General features: G+C 39.3%; 1 protein-coding gene across 1 annotated transcript; it reads left to right on the forward strand.

Moving 5' to 3' along the window:
• Positions 1-722: 722 nt before the first annotated feature.
• eps8l3b (EPS8 signaling adaptor L3b) lies at positions 723-9,406 on the forward strand. The gene is made up of 20 exons (XM_084070069.1): positions 723-793; positions 900-976; positions 1,235-1,416; positions 1,541-1,605; positions 2,077-2,235; positions 2,698-2,847; positions 3,217-3,302; positions 3,434-3,567; positions 4,002-4,132; positions 4,272-4,398; positions 5,046-5,125; positions 5,597-5,671; positions 6,084-6,223; positions 6,684-6,897; positions 7,527-7,567; positions 7,721-7,814; positions 8,152-8,268; positions 8,766-8,851; positions 8,958-9,090; positions 9,316-9,406. The coding sequence occupies exons 2-20, from the start codon at positions 933-935 to the stop codon at positions 9,358-9,360; spliced, it is 2,103 nt and encodes a 700-aa protein (XP_083926195.1). The 5' UTR covers positions 723-793; positions 900-932; the 3' UTR covers positions 9,361-9,406.
• The last annotated feature ends 10,787 nt before the right edge of the window (positions 9,407-20,193 follow it).

Here is a 20,193-nt window from a genome sequence, read left to right on the forward strand (position 1 = left end):
GGCCTTGACCACCCGGAAAATGGATATCGCTAGGCCTTTCTAAACCTTTGGACTCATAATCACCCAGAGACTGCCACATTAAATCACACCCTGATCATATATTTTACAACCACACTAGCCCAACCCTCCTGAGCAGTCATTCCAGCCGTTTGCACTTTGATCCTTCTGCCTTTGTGCAGGAAGTTAAGAATCTTTGCCCTGTATGGAGGGAATGTGTGTCTGCCAGGGGCAGTACTGATGGAATCTGTATGAGAGAATGGAACCATGAGGTCAGTGTAGAGGCAACATTAAGGTAAAGACTAAATTAACACATTCAAAAGTGGCATGTGCTGTACTGACTGCTGAAGGTTAAATGGGACATCTTGAACTGTAGCATCATGCTCGAAAATTGAACTGCTAAAGAAAAGGCTGTTGATGAAGAACAGGCCCTTAAAATGTTATGTAGCGACTGTTCTGAGTAGAATTCCAACATGTTGTCAGTATTGTAATTGGTACACAGATATGGGTAAGGCATTTATAGAATAACATTCTGGCATCAGTCTAGTGAGTTGCTTGTTTCAGGTTTAGAGATAATTCAGGTATTTGAATGGGACTTTTGTATTTAAATCTTATTTAAATAATTAAATTACAATCGTTAAGTATTCATTTCATGTAGTATGCATTTATGTTTTTTTTCCTGCACTTTACTCTCTTAGTGATTGTGTGATTCAGTGGACTGTGGTCATTGTGTCAAGTGTGCAATAGGTTTCGGTTTGCCTCATAACCTAACCACACAACAATCAGGTCCATAAAGGTAGGCTACATACAGTAAAACAAATAGAAATAGGACGGCAAATATATTCTTGATTATTAGTTTTCCAATGTTTTCTTCAATCCAAACGTTCCATTTCTCATACCAGAGGTCTGCAGGTCATTGACATTGCTGGTTGAAAATGTATGGAAACACAGGAAACGCACCGTTCTCTTATTCCCCAAGGTCAGTATTATTAACCATGTCATCTCCTGTTGGATTGTGGTGGTAATGTTAAAAAAAAGCCTTTCTGTTCTGAGTGGGTGAAGTTGCATTATTATTCCTTACACTGTGCTGTTCACACCCTTTCAAGTGCACACAATGATAATACCACATAATGACACCCTACAATGCTTTATCTTAATTTCAGTGTCATAACATTGACATTTTATGCTGCCCTTGGCAACTGACCAATATGCTAACCCCTGGTTGATTGTGTTTTAGGGGGGGATTTCCATCAGAAGATTTTCTCCAACACAGAAGGGGTTTTCAGGGTCACCAGCCAGAGGAAACAAAGAGTTCCCAATTCCAGAGAAAAGCTTTTCAAGGTCACCAGCATGATGAAACAAGGAGTTCCAATTTGGAGAGAAACAGCTCATCCAGGCCCAGTGGCAAATCTATATATAGTATGTTCTTAACCCCACAACTAGCCATCCTATATATTTTCTCTCAATGTATTTATATCTAAAATTATAATACTTTATATACAATTGTTCTTACTCATAACCAGATGTTGCCCTGTTATTTCAGTGCAAAGAAAGGAGTACTCAGAAACGCTGAACAAACAATCTGACAGCTTTCACTTCAGAGTGGAGGTAAGAGCAAAAGAAATATCCGGCTCTGTGTAGACACTTGAATTTCGGTTGGCCTCATAGAAACTAGAAACGTGGTATCTCCAGCTTTCCTACTAAAACTGTAAGCAACAAATCAAAAACATGTATTTTTAAAACAATGTGTAGTATTCAGTAGGAGACAACATGACTTAGTTATTTATGAACATCCACTCGAGTTCGTCAGTGAGTCATAAGTAGAGGTTCTTGAATAGATTTACTGTTTACCATAGTTTTCATTATGGCCGCATTGGGTTGTTTAAAAAAAAGTAAAACATATTAAGACGAGGGTAAAGTATTTTTCTTTTACACATCTACCATTGACATGTTTTTGTGAATTGTTGGAAAGACCACTCCATAGAGCTCAGCAAAACACCCAGGATGTGCAAGGAGGTGCACGTGTGTACTTACTATATTATTAATTGTCTCCACTCTCCACAATGACTCTGTATGTAGCACCTGTTTACCTGTGAGTTGGATGGCCAGGAGGTGAAGAGCCTAAATGACTGTGTTGCCAAGCTGAAGAGACTGGACACAAAAGGCAGTGTGTGGCCTCAAGACATGATCATGGAGCTCCAGGGAGGGGAGTTACTGCTTAGTGACATTGAGACCAAGGTTTGTCAGGATTTTCAGAAGAAAACTTTTACATTGCAGATGTGGAATGCACAACCAGTGGACTTGCAGTTGTGTAGTTCCCTAGATTTTAACTGAACCAAATGTTTTGACTGCTTTTACTGTTTTTATGCTTGTGTTTTTGAACTGTATTATTAATTCCTGTTTATGTGTACTATTTCTTGATACTGTGTTTTTTTTCTGTTGTGGGGTGTACAGAGATCCCTTGGAGTGACGATGCACCATAAACAAATACATTTGAATTGAATTGTATAGCCACAAAATAATTTTGTCACACACAGCTTCAACCGTGTCTCTAAAAACATGGACATATTTATAAATATTACTCACCTGGAAACTTAGACAAATCTTTCTCCAAAGTGTTCAATTAATTATCATGAAAAACTGTGTGCTTTCTTCTATAGGCTATACCCATTTGTTTTTTGTTTTTTTGTGGTTCCACAGGTGGCACTAGAATCACTGTCATTGGGCTGCATCCTGGAAACAAAGGCTGTGTTGGACAGCTGTGCTTATAACTCCCTCCTGACCATTACTGTACAGGAACGAAACCGGGGCCCTCCCCAGGTCTACATGTTCCAGTGTGAGGAGGTTGGGGTGAGTCAAATCTTACTACAACCTCAACCCTCCATGACCTTCTGACAGTTTTCACCAAGATGCATGTGTGCACTAGTGATGCCCAAATTGCAGGTTATTTGTCGGTGGCTACAGATAGAGGAGATCATAAAGTAACTCATATCCATGGCTAAATTGCCACAATATTTCTTGGTCTATAATATTTATCATTTTCATCTTGTCAAGATGTTGCGGGTTGTTCTGTCCCACGTATCACTACATTGTACAATCTAGATTGGAGATCATGTTTATATAACTATAGAACTGTTTTATACAACCTTCGGACTGCTTTGCCGGTAGTATTCGTGTTTACATTGACATACGCCTAAAGCACCACACCTGGTTCATCAGGCAGAGCATATCAGGGGCGATCTGGACAAGATAATGCAAAACAGAGGCCCTAACACGGAACCCCCCAGAGAGCCGTTTGACATCAGGTACAGTGGCTTCTCCCTCAAACATGTAAAGCAGTTGTCATCCTTCTTTGGATGACAATGGTCAGTGTTTCTTCATTGAATCACTTCATGTGTAAACTATGAGTTCTTTTCTGTCTCTGGGGCGTTCTCAGGAGCAATCTAGAGAACATTATAAGCCAACATGTTCCAGGAGGTGTCCGGCAGCCTGGACCTCGTGCTGTGCTTCCTGAAAGTACCCCGCCTCCACCAGAATATCCGCCCTCTCAGTGGAACTGGAGAAGCTCAGGTGCAACTTGATCTCATGGCAAATGACTGTAGGCCAGTGACTCTCAACCTTCTTAAGTTCAAGGACCCCCGGTTTGATATGCATTAGGCCACGGTTTCCCAGTTGATAAAAAGGGACCATGAGGCTCCATTTGGTTCAGAGTTACAAACCTGTAATAACCTGTAACCCGTACCCAACATTGAGAAACAGTGCTTATTACAAAAGTCTATAACAAAATCTAGTTGAGAACATGATGCAGTTCTGTCATTTGTATGGTTGAGAAATAGTGCATTGCTTGTTTGAATTATTGAGTTCAGTTGCATATCTGAGGAGTGTAGCAGATTTTGATCCTATCTGCTGGAAAACATGTAGGTTCACAGACCCAGTGTATGCTTTAATTTTAAAGAATGTTAATGACTAATTTATGTATACTAATTTATGTTTGTGCCTCTTAGAAAATATGTTTCCTCCACCGGTTTACAACCAAGATGAAATGCTGTATAATACTGAAATGAATGGATCACGCAATCAGCAAGATGTGCCTCAGCAACAGCACCCCCAATATACAGAGACGGATAGAAACATAGTAAGTTCTATTTATAGTACTCTATCTATCTATCCATCTATCCATGCATCCGTCCATCCATCCATCCAAGTTATTTTATACATACTGTATACTTATATACATATACTACAGTGACATGTTTTTTTTTTCTTCCCCTCAGGAAATTCTTAACCATGTCTTAAATGATGTGGAGGTCTTTGTGGGAAAAGTATGTGCTGCTGCAGATGGACCTGCATCCAAAGAGGGAAAAACTAAGAAGAAGAAAAAGAAAGACTCAAAGAAAAATGGTGATTTACTTTATTGATTTGTTATTCCACTGGCTTAAGCAAATAAGTATGAGGAAATGAAACTGAAATAATTGTATCTATATTCTATAATATATAATATTTTGTAATTGTTTCTATTTGGCCTTAAAGTACCACTTCACCATTTTCATATAATTGGTCCTCACTAATACTCAGAAGATGGCACCATTTCTGTCTACTTGCTCTGTGTCTCAGAGGACGGATGTGGACAGTTCAGAGACCCGCCTACCAATGACATCATCAGTAGGCAGGTTTGGTCATTTTAAACAAGATTTCAAACGTTTTATTTTAAATTAATGCAAGAACAATGGCTTCTATCTCAGAACATTAACATTCGTGGAAGAGAAAGGCTGTATTTTCTATTAGCTTAGAATCCTGTTTGATGGTGTCATTGGTAGGCAGGTTTCTGAACTGTCCATAGCCCGCCACCAATGAGATGCAGAGTGAGTAGAAATAGTGCCATCTCAAAATGAGCATTTGTGAAGACCATTATATATAATTGGTCTTCAATAATAATTGGTCCTTACTAATGCTCATCTTAAGATGCCACTACGAAGATTAGGTTGAAAATGGGTGAGGTGCTCATATAATATCAACATGTATTTGACCCCTTTCTCTAACCTCCCCAGCTGTACCACAAGTCAATCTGCCACATTGGGAGGAATATGTTTCCTGTCTTCAGAAATTTAAATATGGATTCAATCTTTTGGTATGTCTGAAGCTAATGTTGTGAAAAGGAAATTCACTGCATGCAGTTTGATGATTGATGATTTTGCTACTTGCTGCTGGACCTTGCTTATCTTAAGGGTGATTTGTACTTAGTTGCGTGCTGGTGTTGTGCACAGAAAGAAACTGATCCACAGGCTCACAACGTGCCATAGTGCAACGCATTGTGAGTTTGTAGATCGGCTATTTTCGGTACACAACACCAGTGCTCAACTAAATCAGGCATTAGCGTGTTGAAAGGAATGTGATACAGTTATTGCACTCCACTGTGGAAAAGTTTAAACTAAAGGCTAATTTATATTTTGTCGCATGACCCTAAAGTGTCTTTATACAAGTACTGTAAATGGTAAATTAAATGTTTGTTCACTTGAGAAAAATTACTGAAAAAGTGACACTCTGTAAAAAGGACACATTCAACTGAAAAAGGTGTTTTCGGCATTATGTGATGTTGCAGGGTAAACTGAATGGAGAACTGAGCAGTCCCTCTGCTCCTGAATACGTCCATTTCCTCTTCTCTTATTTACAAGTGGTGAGTGCTTCTTCTTTAATAGTCTGCACTAGCACTTTAGTCTGCAGTATGTGACCTGCATCATTTAGCTGTAGGCTACACACAGGAAGGCCCAGGGTACAGTAGTTAACAATACTGACCATCTTCTCCCCTCTGGCTGTCACTTGGAAAAGCCATTAGCCAAACGAAATGTGTACAAAAGGTAATTTGTTCCTAGTGCAATCAGTCTTCTCTACAAAGTGATGACTGTGATTGTTTAATTATTTGATGTAATTGGACAATTTTCTGACCATACTCAGACAATGTATTATATTGTATTCTATTGAAGCCTATTTCTTTTTTTAGCCTTTTTAGGGAGGGGGGGTATTAGATATAATACCTCATAATAGATTTGGTGATGGGAAATGGGTTTAATTCCTTGATCTTTCCACAGATATTGCCTAAGTACTCCCCAGACCTCAGAGTCCTCACTCCTTTGCTTACTGAGGCTGCCCTGGTGCTGCTCAGCCAGGAGGTTAGCCCAGAGGAGGACCAGCTCTGGAGGTCTCTGGGAGACTCCTGGAACATCCCACGGTAAGCGGCCTTATCGGTACTCGTGCTATTATGATCAGTCACTTTACCAGGTTGTAAATAACTTCTGCCTTGGTGTGCATTCTTCCCTCTGCCTACTAGTGCTCGCTATGTGGATCTACTACTGTATACAATACCTGCCTCACCTAAACACTCTATACTTTGTAAACTGGACCTGCTCTTTTTTCTCTCGACACCAAATATTTTCGCCGAAAATAACCGATCTACAATCTCACAACACGTTGTGTGTTGCAATGTGTTCTGAGTTTGTAGATCTGCTATTTTTGGCGAATGACCCCCCAGAATAAGGATGCTATGGTTCAAGTGGTCACAAGTAAAGAGTGATACATTGTTGTTGTTGTTGTTGTTGTTGTTGTTGTTATTATTATTACACAGGCCTACTCTGGGACCATGCAAGTCGGGAACGATACAAGTTGGTTATAATTTATTATATTTGCCATAGGTCTAGGTGGCCAGATGGTGATTTGATCCCACCTTACATCCCAGATTTCTATGATGGTTGGCAGCTGCCACCGCCTGTACTTGCCCCACCTCCTTCTCAGAATGGACCATTGGGCAGGAGCAACAGCCAGCGCTTCTCACCTGCCCCTCAGAATGGACAGATGGGTGACAGCCATGGCTATCCGCTCAGAGATACGCAGCAGCCACCTGAAGAGGTATAACACTACTGACACAATCAGATCACCATAACCCAGCACTGTATATGATGCTAAAGTTATCAGGAAGTGCATCAGCATAGGTTTTATTGACATCATTGACTACTGATGGAATGGAAAACCCATCAATTATCACATCGATGAAACTGACGCAGTCTGTCCTCCTGCGCTATTAACATTATGGAAAAAGAAAAGAAAAGTTTAGAGTCCAAAATGGCCATACTTGTCTTGAATTCAGACACCATAAACGTCTTTCTTTGTCAAATATGTTTTATTAAGAACATATTATAAAATGTTATATAATGTACATATATATAATGTCTTATTTTTTCTGTACAACAAAATCCATAGAAAGAACAAATAAGACTAAAGGAAAAGAAACCCCTCAATCCCTCCCACCCATACTGCTCAGTGACATTACATAAAATAAAGTAGTAAAATTAAATGTTGCCATGGAAAACAAAAACAACACTTGTGAAAATGATGATAAACAGTCGACCACACAAATGGAGACGCCATAAACTTCTCAAATGATACACATTTAGGTTTACAATGTGGGAGTGTAGGAGATAATGATGTCCATAAAGCAACTAGGTATTCATTCAGTTGTGTCACATTGCCTTTTACAGCCCAGAATGACCAGTCCGTGGGGTCTCCCACCGCCGACACGGTATGCAGTGAACTTAGACGCCAGTACACATACTGTAGTTCCGGCCTGTATGGTTGTATCTCTTCTTTAGTTCACTTTGGCGCCATATTCCCTGCAATCTGTGTTTGTTTCCACTGTGTCGTTGCTGTGACACTTTTGCTATATCCTTTGCAGCCGCAGTGAGCCGCCCCTGTACATGCGAGTCATTTATGACTTCATGGCCAGGAACAACCAGGAGCTGAGCATCATGAAAGGGGATGTGGTTCAGGTACTGTAAGACATTTGATGTCTTTCATTAGCGATATATTATTATGACATTAATTCACTTTATGGTTTTCTTTGTAATGTACTTCTTATTGAAAATAATCATTTAGTGTTGTATTTAAATCTTCATGCATTTTGTACACTAGACTGAATATATTGATTGTTATTGTCAGCTTTGTTCCATTTAAATATTATCAAACTTTATTAGTAATAGATCATTGTATCATTCCTGTTTAATAGTTGTGAAAATGGTGTACTGTATATGGTCCAGTACTACAAAAATAAACATCACTAGTACATTGGTTTACTCTGACACTGGGTCTTTATTTGCCTTTTCACAGGTGGTGGATAAGTCCAGGCAATGGTGGCTTGTTCGAAATGCTCGTGAGGAGGAAGGTCATGTCCCTCAGAATGTTCTGGAGCCTATGGATGGAGGCGAGCCCATCGAGGATTCACGGGTGAGCTAAGATTGCACAACATTCTACTGAGGAAGTGTAGCAACCTGCATTTATTGAGTAGAATGGAATTCTATACCACTTGAACTTCTGTAGTGTTCAGTGCGGAAAGAAATGCAAATCCCACATTGGTTTATTCAGCCACACCCGACAGACCCTGCACCAAAAGCAGCTGAATCGCCATATATATATATATATATATTTATATATATATATATATAAATATATATATATATATATATGTGTATATATATATATATATATATATATATATATATATATATATATATATATATATATATATATATATATATATATATATATATATATATATGTATATATATATATATATATATGTATATATATATATTCATATATATATATATATATACATTTATGGACACACTCCGAGTCTACAGCTGTCATATGAAATGTGTTATAAATAAATGTGACTTAATAGGTGCTTGTTTCTCTTTTTCTCTTGGGCCGACTAATATCAGGAGTCACGTGGCCCACCTCGTCTGGATGCAATGTCCACACCTGCAAATGTAAAAGCTTGGTTAGAGTACAAAGGCTTTTCAAAAATGTAAGTCAATTAAGGCTTGTGGATCAAAATATTTCCCCACAACTGTCTTGTTTAAGTAGTAGAGCACATAACAAAGAAGCTATGCTTCACGCCTTGTTTTTTACAGGACAGTGCGGAGCCTGGGCGTGTTGAGTGGACAGCTGCTGCTGGGAATGTCCAGAGATGACATGAGGACTGTATGTCCAGAGGAGGGAGGCAAAGTCTTTTTCCAGCTTCAGGCTGTCAAGTCGACAATTGCAGTGAGTAATCTACCATGTACAAAATCCTGAGTTAATGTAACTACATTTGTTTCCATTACACTCTAATTTGTTTCACAATTTACACTGTGTTAATTTAAGTCTTGAAGCGTACATAATGTCTAAGAGATAAATGCAGTGTACATACACATTAAAATATGGGTCCAGTTTATACACTCTGCAATTGTCACTTTAGTTATAGCAATATTCATTTCCCCTTTCCCACAGCTTGCCAGTGAATCAGCATACAGCCCCTACAACGGCCAGTACTAAAATCCAATGTAAAACTGAGATGCCTTTATCACTTTATCCATATCAGGCACTGAAATGTGTATGTATGGTAAACAGCATGAAGGGATTCTAATATAAACAAATATAATAATATAAATATAATAAGTTAAGCAAAAACTTTTAAATACAAAAAGAAAATATGAAGAATCTACGGTAATAACATTTTTTTTATGACAACCTGCCTTGACTTTTTACTTCAGCAATCGCCAGTCATTTATTTAAATAGATTTTTCCTGTAAATGTGCTTAAAGTTTTAAAGTTGTGATATAACTCTGAAAACAATTCTGTACAATTTATGTAAAAACAAATCTGTTCATTGAACGTGAACTGTACCTCAACCTATGTTTTCTGTTATAAAGTTCTTCTTTGTAAGATTTTCTGTAACACATTATCAAATGAAATGTTGCATTTAAAAAAAAACTAATGAACAAGTCAGAAAAGACAACATGTTATACTGTGGTGGCATATTGGATTTATAGGATTTATAGTTTTAAGTTAAGATATTTTAGATTTTTTTTAGACAGACATAGTATAGTGTGACTTTAGTATGGCATTTTCTGATGACGTATGGCTGTTTTTGAGATGGGCATGACGAGTTTTGATGTATAAAGAAAAACATCACATGGATGCACCTGGGACGTATCATCAGTGTTGTAGCCTGGGGTCGACGGGCGTTTCGGGTCTCGCAACAACATACACCCTCGCCCAGGTGACCCAACCGGGGTTGATCAAGCCCCGACTTACGTCCCAGGAGCTACCCACGGTCAGTCCTCTTAGGGAAAGACAGGGCCACTCAATCTGCTTCTCCGGAACTACTCTGCCGGGACTGGGAGAGGAGAGGCTCTTGCACGTGGAGGGACTAGGCTCCTGGGGTGGCCTCCTCATTCGTCTCACCAGGTCCAGGACCTGAGCGTTGCACCAGACTGCCCCCGTTCCAAACATTTCCTTCTGGCGTGATGGTTTCTTGGGCCGTGGTGGTACTGCAGGCTCCACTTGCGGCTAACCCATGTATAGTATACAGTGGCGGCTGGTGCATTTTTCTCTAGGCGGGGCTATACCAAAAATCAAACAAACAAGTTATCACACTGGTATATCTAGAGTAGTCGGATCATCTGAGTAGTAGTAGTTTGTTTATGAAAGTTATACACAACTAATAATATGAACAAGAAATTATGGTTATCAATTCTATACTACTATATATATCTTTAATGTATGTTTTGGCTATTAATAATAAAATGCTGCTATATTGTAAATGTAATTTCCCCTCAATAAAGGTGCACATTACTTTATCTTATAATTGTATGTCTTGGATATGTCTTGTCATATATATATAATGCTTACCCACCTATTTACCCACTACCCCTGTAAGAGAAAATAATGATGTATACTTTAAAGCCTTTAAATACCTCTAAAGATGATTTCATATTATTAACCCTAATAAACCCTGAGGGTGTACCTGTAGATTCAGTCTTTGCTGTGGATTTTCATCTTTTGACCTGCCACCTCTCCCTTCAACATTAAATATAACCTCAAACATTTCTTTAGTATGATAGGCCTGGTGGCACACGAGAAAAGGAGAGCTTTCTTTTCTTAACAGCGTGCAAGAGAACAGACTAAATATGAACCACTGTGGTACAGTGGTTAAGATAAACGCCTCAGAGTGCAAAGACTGTGAGTTCAAACCTCACAGATGGTGAAAGAGAAACCCCGAAATATGGGAAAAGGGAAAATCCTGAAAGATGGTAAAAAAGAAAGTTTGGTACATGGTGACAATGAGTGAGACAAATGACAGCAAAGCCCGTTGAATGCAACGCCTCGATACGAACGAAATTCCCGAAGCAACAGTTCAGGCGAACGAGATTCCCAAAGCAACAGCTTAAGACGCACAAAATTCCCAAAGCAACGGCTCAAGCTGGCGGAGATGAAAGAAGAGGCAGAGAGATGAGTAAGAAAAAGGGGAAAAAGCATTTATAAATACAACTTTTTTTTGTATTATTTCATTTTAAGCCCCTCCCTCTACAACCTGAGGAAGGCAGGCTAAATCCATCCTCTTCTTCTGAACAAAAAAACTAAAATAGCTATAGCCAGGATTCAAACCCACAACCTTCTGCATATGAAGCCTGTGCTTTACCTTCACAGCACCAACCTTTCACATTAAGTTGATATCTTTGGTCATATTTGAGCTTGAAGGAAGAGCTGGCAGGTCAAGAGATACAAATATTCAAATGTTTAAATATTTGCATATTAATATTAGATTTATTAATGTGGTGTTTCTTTTTTTCATCATGTTTAAGTAATTTGATTATTAGTTTTAGATGACCAACATTATTGACGTTATTTCCTAATCAAACACATTAGCTGTAGGGTTTTTACATTAATTTAGGTCTTAACATTAAAATAATTAGTGGCTATAAGGTTATTAGACAGTGTGGTATTACACCCATACGTAAACTTCTCTCTGATTAACTGAAATGAGTTTGAAAAATATATACATGTATATCATTCATGGAACGCAGCATAGCACATTAATGAACAATTGTAAGCTGAGCCAAATAGTTACCAACTGCATTCTGTTTTTTAACTGATTTTAGACAGCATTATGCCTGTTTGACTTGAAATTTACATTGAACTGATGCCAACCACTTCCATTCGATGTCTTTAGGACACTACATAGTATCCCATGACAACATACTGTAATATAATACTGTCAAAAAACACGAACATGAACCTAACTAACCCCATGTCGTCAAAAAACATGAAAATATGGTGTGTGTGTGTGTGTGTGTGTGTGTGTGTGTGTGTGTGTGTGTGTGTGTGTGTGTGTGTGTGTGTGTGTGTGTGTGTGTGTGTGTGTGTGTGTGTGTGTGTGTGTGTGTGTGTGTGTGTGTGTGTGTGTGTGTGCATACAACTAAAATAACATTAACAATATGGGTGTATAGAACATACTTTTAATCTCAAATAGTGTCCTTTTGTGTGGTCTTGTCCTTTGATAACACTCAGGCAGGGTGTGGTGTTAGGGTTACATTCTTACCCTCTGGTAACATTCTGGTAGGGTGTGGTGTTAGTGTGGTGTCAGGGTATGGTGTTAGGGTTAAATTCTTACCCTCTGGTAACATTCAACCAGGGTGTGCATGGTCTATAGAAGGTGGAGTTCTCTGCATCAGGATCCTGATCAACTCCCTCAACAATGGATCCACACTGAGGTCAAACACAAAGGTCATAAACACATAGGTCACAAACCGATGCACACAGTGATATTTATAATCCATTCATTTCACTGGGGCTCTTTTACAACAGTATATGATCAGACCCTACAGTCATAGACAGAGCAGCCACACTCTAGCTGCTCTGCCAGAGTGGTCACCGCCTGTGGGGAAGATTTTCATAGTTTAGTGCCCACCTGTGGTATGTTGGGTCAACTACGGCCCTTTGTGAGTGATTCAGATTGCACCTCTAAAGTACAAGTACAACTGTGTTCAAAGAAGTTAACAACTAACACACACGCACGCATGCACGCACGCACGCACACACACACACACACACACACACACACACACACACACACACACACACACACACACACACACAGGCTCTGATCATCATTAGTGTTGATTGAAAGCAAACTGGGATCCATTCACTCCAGACTGATGTGAGCAGTGCTTATTAGATATAAATAGAAGGCAGGTGAGAGATGCCAAGGGTGGATCACTTCAATGGAACCTGTCCCCTCTGTTGCAGGTAAATACAAACTGTTTGTTTGAATGATATGAAAATGACATCTTTTTAGCCTGAATATTTAACATTATTGTTTAAGAATTTTGTTTGCAGCCTAAACTATATACAACTAAACTACAACTACTGAAACCAACTCAATCAGTTGTTTTCAAAACTTTTCCATATCAAGAACTCTCATCTGACAGGGACCCCAAAGGCTACACGATTTGTGTTGTATTGCAAACAATTCCAAAGTGTGAGCTTGTAGATCTGCTATTTTCAAAACTTATTTTGAATATTTATGACACAAATCTTTTATGTGGGTCCCTGGCACATATGTCTTCAGATGTGGGTCTGTGGCTAAATATAAATTCATTTGGGGGTCCTTGACATGTAAATGTAGTTGTGTATTTCTGAAACTGCATGAAAGATTAAGCACGGTAGTGAAGGCTTCCAAAATGTGACCCTGTAGTAGGCCTACAGAACTGAACTGTTTTGTCTCTTTCTTTCCATGAATCTGAAGTTGACCAGAAGAAGACATCTTGAGGACATGCTGGAGTGACAGAGGAAGACTCAGAGAACCAAAGCAGATGATCTGCAGCCTGTGACGACCCCGATCCGGAAGAAGACACGTTGTGCTGTTGCTGCAGCGTATGCAGTGAAGATTGCTGGAAGGTAGGATATATGATGCTGTTGCTGCAGCGTGTGCAGTGAAGATGGCTGGAAGGTAGGAACTCTGTGCTGTTGCTTGCTGCAGCGTGTGCAGTGAAGATGGCTGGAAGGTAGGAACCTTTTTTTTTTTTATTATTTGCGGCTGCTGGTTAGGGTTAGGGAGGTCACTTGCATTGCGCCATTCGTGTCGTTGCGCCATTCGCGTCATAAAAAAACCCCTGCAACAAACCAAAAACAAAGGCGCTGGTCTGGTTCTCCTGGTTTTACTAGGACGGGGTTCGAGTCCCTGTGGTGCCCTGCTCATGGTTTGCGTTGCATTTACATTTTCCTGGTTTATGACTGGATGTGTTTATGACTTTCTATTTTTATACTTCTACTCTACTAGGCCTACATCTCAGACAAATATTTTACTTTTACTCCATTACAATTATTTGGAAACTTAAGTTACTTTGCAGATATCAATTATTACATTATAAAACATAACATTAACCACTTTAGCCCTATTTTATACATAGGCTATTTGAAAATGGCCGATCTACAAGCTTGCGTCGCATTAGCCCTATTTTATATATGGGCTATTTGAAAATACACAAACACGTCGCAAGGCGTTGTGAGCTTGTAGATCTGCTATTTTAGTTTTATTACTTTTGGTACTTAAGTACATTTTGATATCAATACTTTTGTACTTTTACGCAAGTACATTTTGAATTCTGGATGTTTACTTGTAACAGAGTACTTCTACATTGTAGTATTGATACTTTTACTTAAGGAAACATTTGAGTACTTTTTCCACCACTGCACCCATGTCCTGAGACCTTTGTTCAGACCTGCAGTCTATTCTGTTTTTTACATGGAATGATGGGGTCATTTCCATGTGTGTGTATATACATGTTTTTTTTAAAGCGAACATTTTTAACTCAAATCTTTGCTTCTGGGAATTCTACAAATGTCTTCTAAAGTCTGTTGCTATATGTATTTGTGTGTGTGTGTGTGTGTGTGTGTGTGTATATATATATATATATATATATATATATATATATATATATACATACACACACACAGGTATATATATGGTTCACAAACTTTCATGTCAAGGACCCCAAAATGATATGTTTTTAGCCACGGACACACCCAATCTCAAAATATTTTGTTCCAGGGACCCCCAGAAGAAAAGATTTTAGTTAAAAGTGTATATATATATTCAAAGATTTGCACACATTTTCACAATTTCTTTCCTAAAAAATAGCCGATCTACAAGTTCATGAGCTTGTAGATCTGCTGTTTTTCAATTGCCAAAGAAATCTTAAAATGACACAGTATGTGTTGCCGGATTGAACCCTTGTGTCCCTGTTGGCTTTTGTGAATCGGGACTCATTCACTTTCTAAATGAAACACAGTTTATTTAAATAAATTTATGCCTGATTCTAACTTACCTCAGGCTACTAGGTGTAACAGCTAGAATTAAATATTTACATCATCAATATGCATGTCTGACTGTACTCCCCACATTGTGTTTAGTCACAGTAAGTGAAAGGACATGTACTGTCATAGTTGGGTATTGAACCTGTGACCTTCTGCTCAGGTGGCAGCCACTCTATCCATACACCTATGGCTGTCTTTGTAATATGAGTGGTTCACAAACAACTTCATGTGAAGGACTCCCAAATTGATATGTATATGGCCGTGGGCGCCCATGTGAAAAGATGTAGTGCCAGGACCCCCATAATAAAGATTTATATTTATAACTTGGAGGGAAAAAAAGTTTTCCAAATTTGGCAAGATGTTGGGTACACCTCGATACATTGTCAGAACCTGGACTTGAATTTGCAACCTCCCGTATCATAGGCATGCGCCATTGCTCAGTGAGCCACTGAGCTTTTGTTTAATGCCTATGAAAAACCCTTACACTTATTCTTCCTTACACCAGTAGGGATACTATAATACTAGTCCTGTGTAGTGGAAGAAAGCTGGCATCAAAATTTTATACGTATTGGCCGCAGACCTCCATCTGAAAAGATTGTGCTGGGGTGGCCATAATAAGGATTTGTTTAAAAGGTCAAGATTCTTCAAAATGATGAACTGTTATTTGTAGGACTTGGACCCAGGACCTTTCTGGACATGCAGAAAGAGTCTTTCACAGTGAGCTATTGTGGAATAGAATAGATTTATCACAAAAAAAGACAGAGGATTTTTTCCATAAACATTGAAACATCTAAGCTAAACTAAATCCTTTTAACTGCATATTTTGATATGTATTTTGTTGCAGTAATTAAGGAAGTGAAGGGACAGTGGAAGTTACAGTGGTTCTTCTTTAATCTGAAGCATGTTTTAAACACCACACTTAAAAGCACTAAAGAAACATGTGGAAATGTGTGGAGGTGCCATAGGCAAGCGGGTTCTGACGTGCATACCTAGGCGACCTTGTAAACAAGGCCAAAGCAGGTTCAAGTCCCGCCTAGGCACTGAAGCACATACTCATCGATGTACTCTGTTACCCCCGGTGTACGGGGATGCAGTACAGTTGGGCCGGGGAGCGGTTTAGCTCCCCGGTGTTTCCATACAGTAAAACTAGGTGGTTATGGCAAAATAAATCACACCTATCTGAACTTTTATGTAACCAAGGTAACAATGACAATTAGGTGAGGTCACTTCCTGAACTGCACTCCTCCCACCTCACTGTCCTCCTCCCACCTCACTATTTGCTGCCATGTCTGCTGCCAGCTGAGCTTTTCTCTAACTAAGCTTGTTTATTCACATTTTGTGAGTACTTTCCAACCACTGGCACGCAACAGTTGTTACATCATGTGTGGAGGTAGTGATAGGAACCTACAGGTATGTGTGTGGGCCGGGGGAAACAGTTTAGGTGACGGACCATTCATTCACAGCATCTGAAGCTACTGAAAGGACATATACTCTAGTCTGTATATACACATTAATAGAGTTATCAAACACATAAATAGAGTTATCAAACACATAATTACACGGAGGCCTTGAAGAATGGGTACAACGGTTTGTTGAAAACTAAAACGGACGTTTATTATTATGCTGCAGTGGTCACAGCACTAGCACTAGCACTAGCACTAGCAGCAGCACTAGCACTAGCACTAGCAGCAGCACTAGCACTAGTAGCAGCAGCACTAGCAGCAGCAGCATCATCATCATCATCATCATGATGATCCAAGTAAAGTGCCTTTTATTTTCCACAGAAACGCCACTAAATCATGTAACATTCGTTTTTAGATTGACCTGGGATTGTATAATTGTGTACTGGCCTGGGCTGTCTGTAACCTGCAGCTTGGGCTTAAAGCTAACAACAGTCCATCTTAGACAAATGTAATGATTCATAAACATGGTTATTCATATCTTTTCATTCATTTTCATGCAAGTATGCAATATGGTGTCAAAAAAGCGCTGGTAGTCGGTACACCTGGTTTCTGCTGGGAACAGGGTTCGATTCCCTGCAGCGCTGTGCTTACTGTTTCACCTTTGTCCTGTTGTGTATGTTTACATTAAATGTTAGCACTCAATTCATTGATTCATAATACCTGAATGCACTTTTTATGCAAAGCTGTTCATGTGAAAGATGGTTGCATACTGAGCAACACCAGAATATTCACCACATGCTGACTGCATGTTTTAATTTCATTGTGGTTCAAGCATAGGCATAGGATGTTGCTGTGCATTTGATCACTTGGATCTGGGTGTGCATGCTTTCTTTATTATATATTTTTATTTATTTATCATGTACAATTATTTCATTTCATTTAGACCTATTTGTGTTTGCTATTAGCCTACATATATTATGTGTGCAGTGTGCTTTTTGCAAACTGAAAAATGAAATGATGAAAAATGTGAATCAACAGAAGTAGCTATTGCATGCAATACTCCCCCTTCTTAGAAACGCTCTAAACGTTCTAAAACATTTTGTTGTCAAGGACCCCCCGAATTGACTTGTATTTGGCAGTGGACCTCAATGTGAAAAGATGTAGTGTCAGGGCCCCCCATGAAAAAGATTTATATTTAAAACTTATATATATATTTATTCCAAATGTCTTTATTTTCACACAATGTCAGGGTTAAGAATCAAACTCACAACCTTCTGTTTCTCAGGCAGGCTTTTAATCCAGTGGGCCACTGTGCCATGCCTAAATTTGAAGGCCAAATAAATAATGACAGAAAAGCCAAAGGCTTGTTTCCATTGGGGTTCAATAGCATTGAAACATCTAGACAAGTAACAGCACAGCAAACCATAGACAAAGTAATATGCTGTAAAATTTAAAAAAAAAAAGTACTGTTGTGTGTTGTTCAAGAAAGAGGAATGAAGACCTTTCCAAGCAAGGCAGCTGGTAGCACAGTGGGTAAAGTCAATGCCAATACTGCCAACATGTTCCAGAGATTGTGGGTTCAAGCCCCACTCATTCTTTACCCCGAAAAACTTCCTTTAAAGACTTAGTTCCAGAAGAACTAGTATAAAGCTGCCCGGAAAGCAGTGAGGATTGGCCGGTACTGATGGCGCAGCAGACTAGTCAGAGGCTAGTGGCAGGATACATTGTACTTGGTTCAAACCCTGTGTCAGGCACTGAAAAATAACTCATCGATGTGTGAGCAGATGAAGGGGTGGAGTTAGTTTAAGGAAGGGGTGGGGTTAGTTGCGGGGAGAGGGTGGGGTTAGATAAAGGAAGAGGCGGAGTTAGAGAGAGGAAGGGAAGGGGTTAGATAGAGGAAAGGGTGGAGAGAGACAAATTATAATAGAGATGAAATATAGATGATATCTATTACTATTATAATGGATGATATCTATTACTAGATAACAACATGACTAACAATATATAATAGATATCATATATTGTCATGTCATCTATATTATAGTAACAGATATCATATTATAATATCTAGTAATAGATATCATCTATTATAATAGTTATATATATATAAATAGTTGTTATATCATCTATATTTCATCTATTATAATTTGTTTCTCTCTCCATCCTTTCCTCTCTGTCTTCCCTTATCTAATCCCTTCCTCTCCTAGTCTCGCGTCACCAGACAACTATTCCACAATCTCTGAATGCTATATAGAGTCTGGAACTCCACTTCCCGAAAGCTGCGTAACAGAAGTTGTTCAGACCGGAAAGACATTCGACCAATCACGACGCGGTGCCCGCGGACCTGTAGTCCCAGTGGAAACAGAACCGAGGCGGAAGCATAGTCATAGGAGCGGTAGATTCATGTTATTTGTGCGAGGATTGTTTATCACAGAAAACTGAGAAAGGTATCATGGAATTAACGCCGAAAAAACTGTGAAAGAAGACACTAGTAGACATAAACGATATTTATGAGATTCGTTGATTCCAGTCGGACTCCTTTGCGCCACTGCACAATGCTAAAACGGAAGTGGGTAGGGGAGGGGCATCCGCTTTCCCCTTACGCATTATCAGAGCTTCCGAGTCCCAGACTGTATGCCGGAAACATTTGTAAATTGTGGGAGGCAACAGTCTGGTAACGCGAGACTATTCCTCTCCCCTTCCCTTCCTCTCTCTAACTCCGCCTCTACCCCACCCCTTCCTCTCTCTAACTCCGCCCCTTCCTCTCTCCAACTCCGCCCCTTCCTCTCTCTAACCCCATCCCTTCCTTTCTAACCCCACACATTCCTCTCTCTAATCCTACTATAATATTTCAGCTTGCTGTGTATTCTTTCGCTATAAGCCCACCACTTTATTGTCTGGAAACCACGGGGAGGACACGGCCCTCCCAGCAGGGACGGATTATGGCTTGGGCACAGTGTGCACGTGCACAGGGCCCTGAGCCAATGGGGGGCCTTGGATTTAATAGGCTTTTTAAAAAATATATATAATATATTCAGGCAATTTAGAGTTGATTGGTAGTACTTTGTAGTGGAGTAAAACATTTTTTCACCATTGTGTCACTACCGAAACGTTTTTGTGTCACTACCGAAACGAAAGTTAAATCCGAAAAAATCACTAAGTGTAGAGGCCAAAATCGTCCCCCCAAAACTTTGTAGTGGAGTAATTTTTTTTCTTCACCATTGTGTCACTACCGAAACGTTTTTGTGTCTTTCGTCACTCGTCACTTTTCGTCACTACCGAAACGGAAAAAGAAATTCACAAAAAAATCACTACCAATCAGCTTTAAATTGCCTGAAACGTGCTCCTAACAGGTTTTTGGGGGAACCATTCTTTTTCTGTTTTCGTCACTCGTCACTTTTCGTCACTACCGAAACGGAAAAAAAAATTCACAAAAAGATCACTACCAATCAGCTTTAAATTGCCTGAAACGTGCTCCTAACAGGTTTTTGGGGGAACAATTTTTTTTCTGTTTTCGTCACTCGTCACTTTTCGTCACTACCGAAACGGAAAAAAAAATTCACAAAAAAGTCACCACCAATCAGCTTTAAATAGCCTGAAACGT

Source organism: Gymnoscopelus microlampas (genome assembly GCF_963454915.1).
Source record: "Gymnoscopelus microlampas genome assembly, chromosome: 10".
Taxonomy (NCBI): domain Eukaryota; kingdom Metazoa; phylum Chordata; class Actinopteri; order Myctophiformes; family Myctophidae; genus Gymnoscopelus; species Gymnoscopelus microlampas.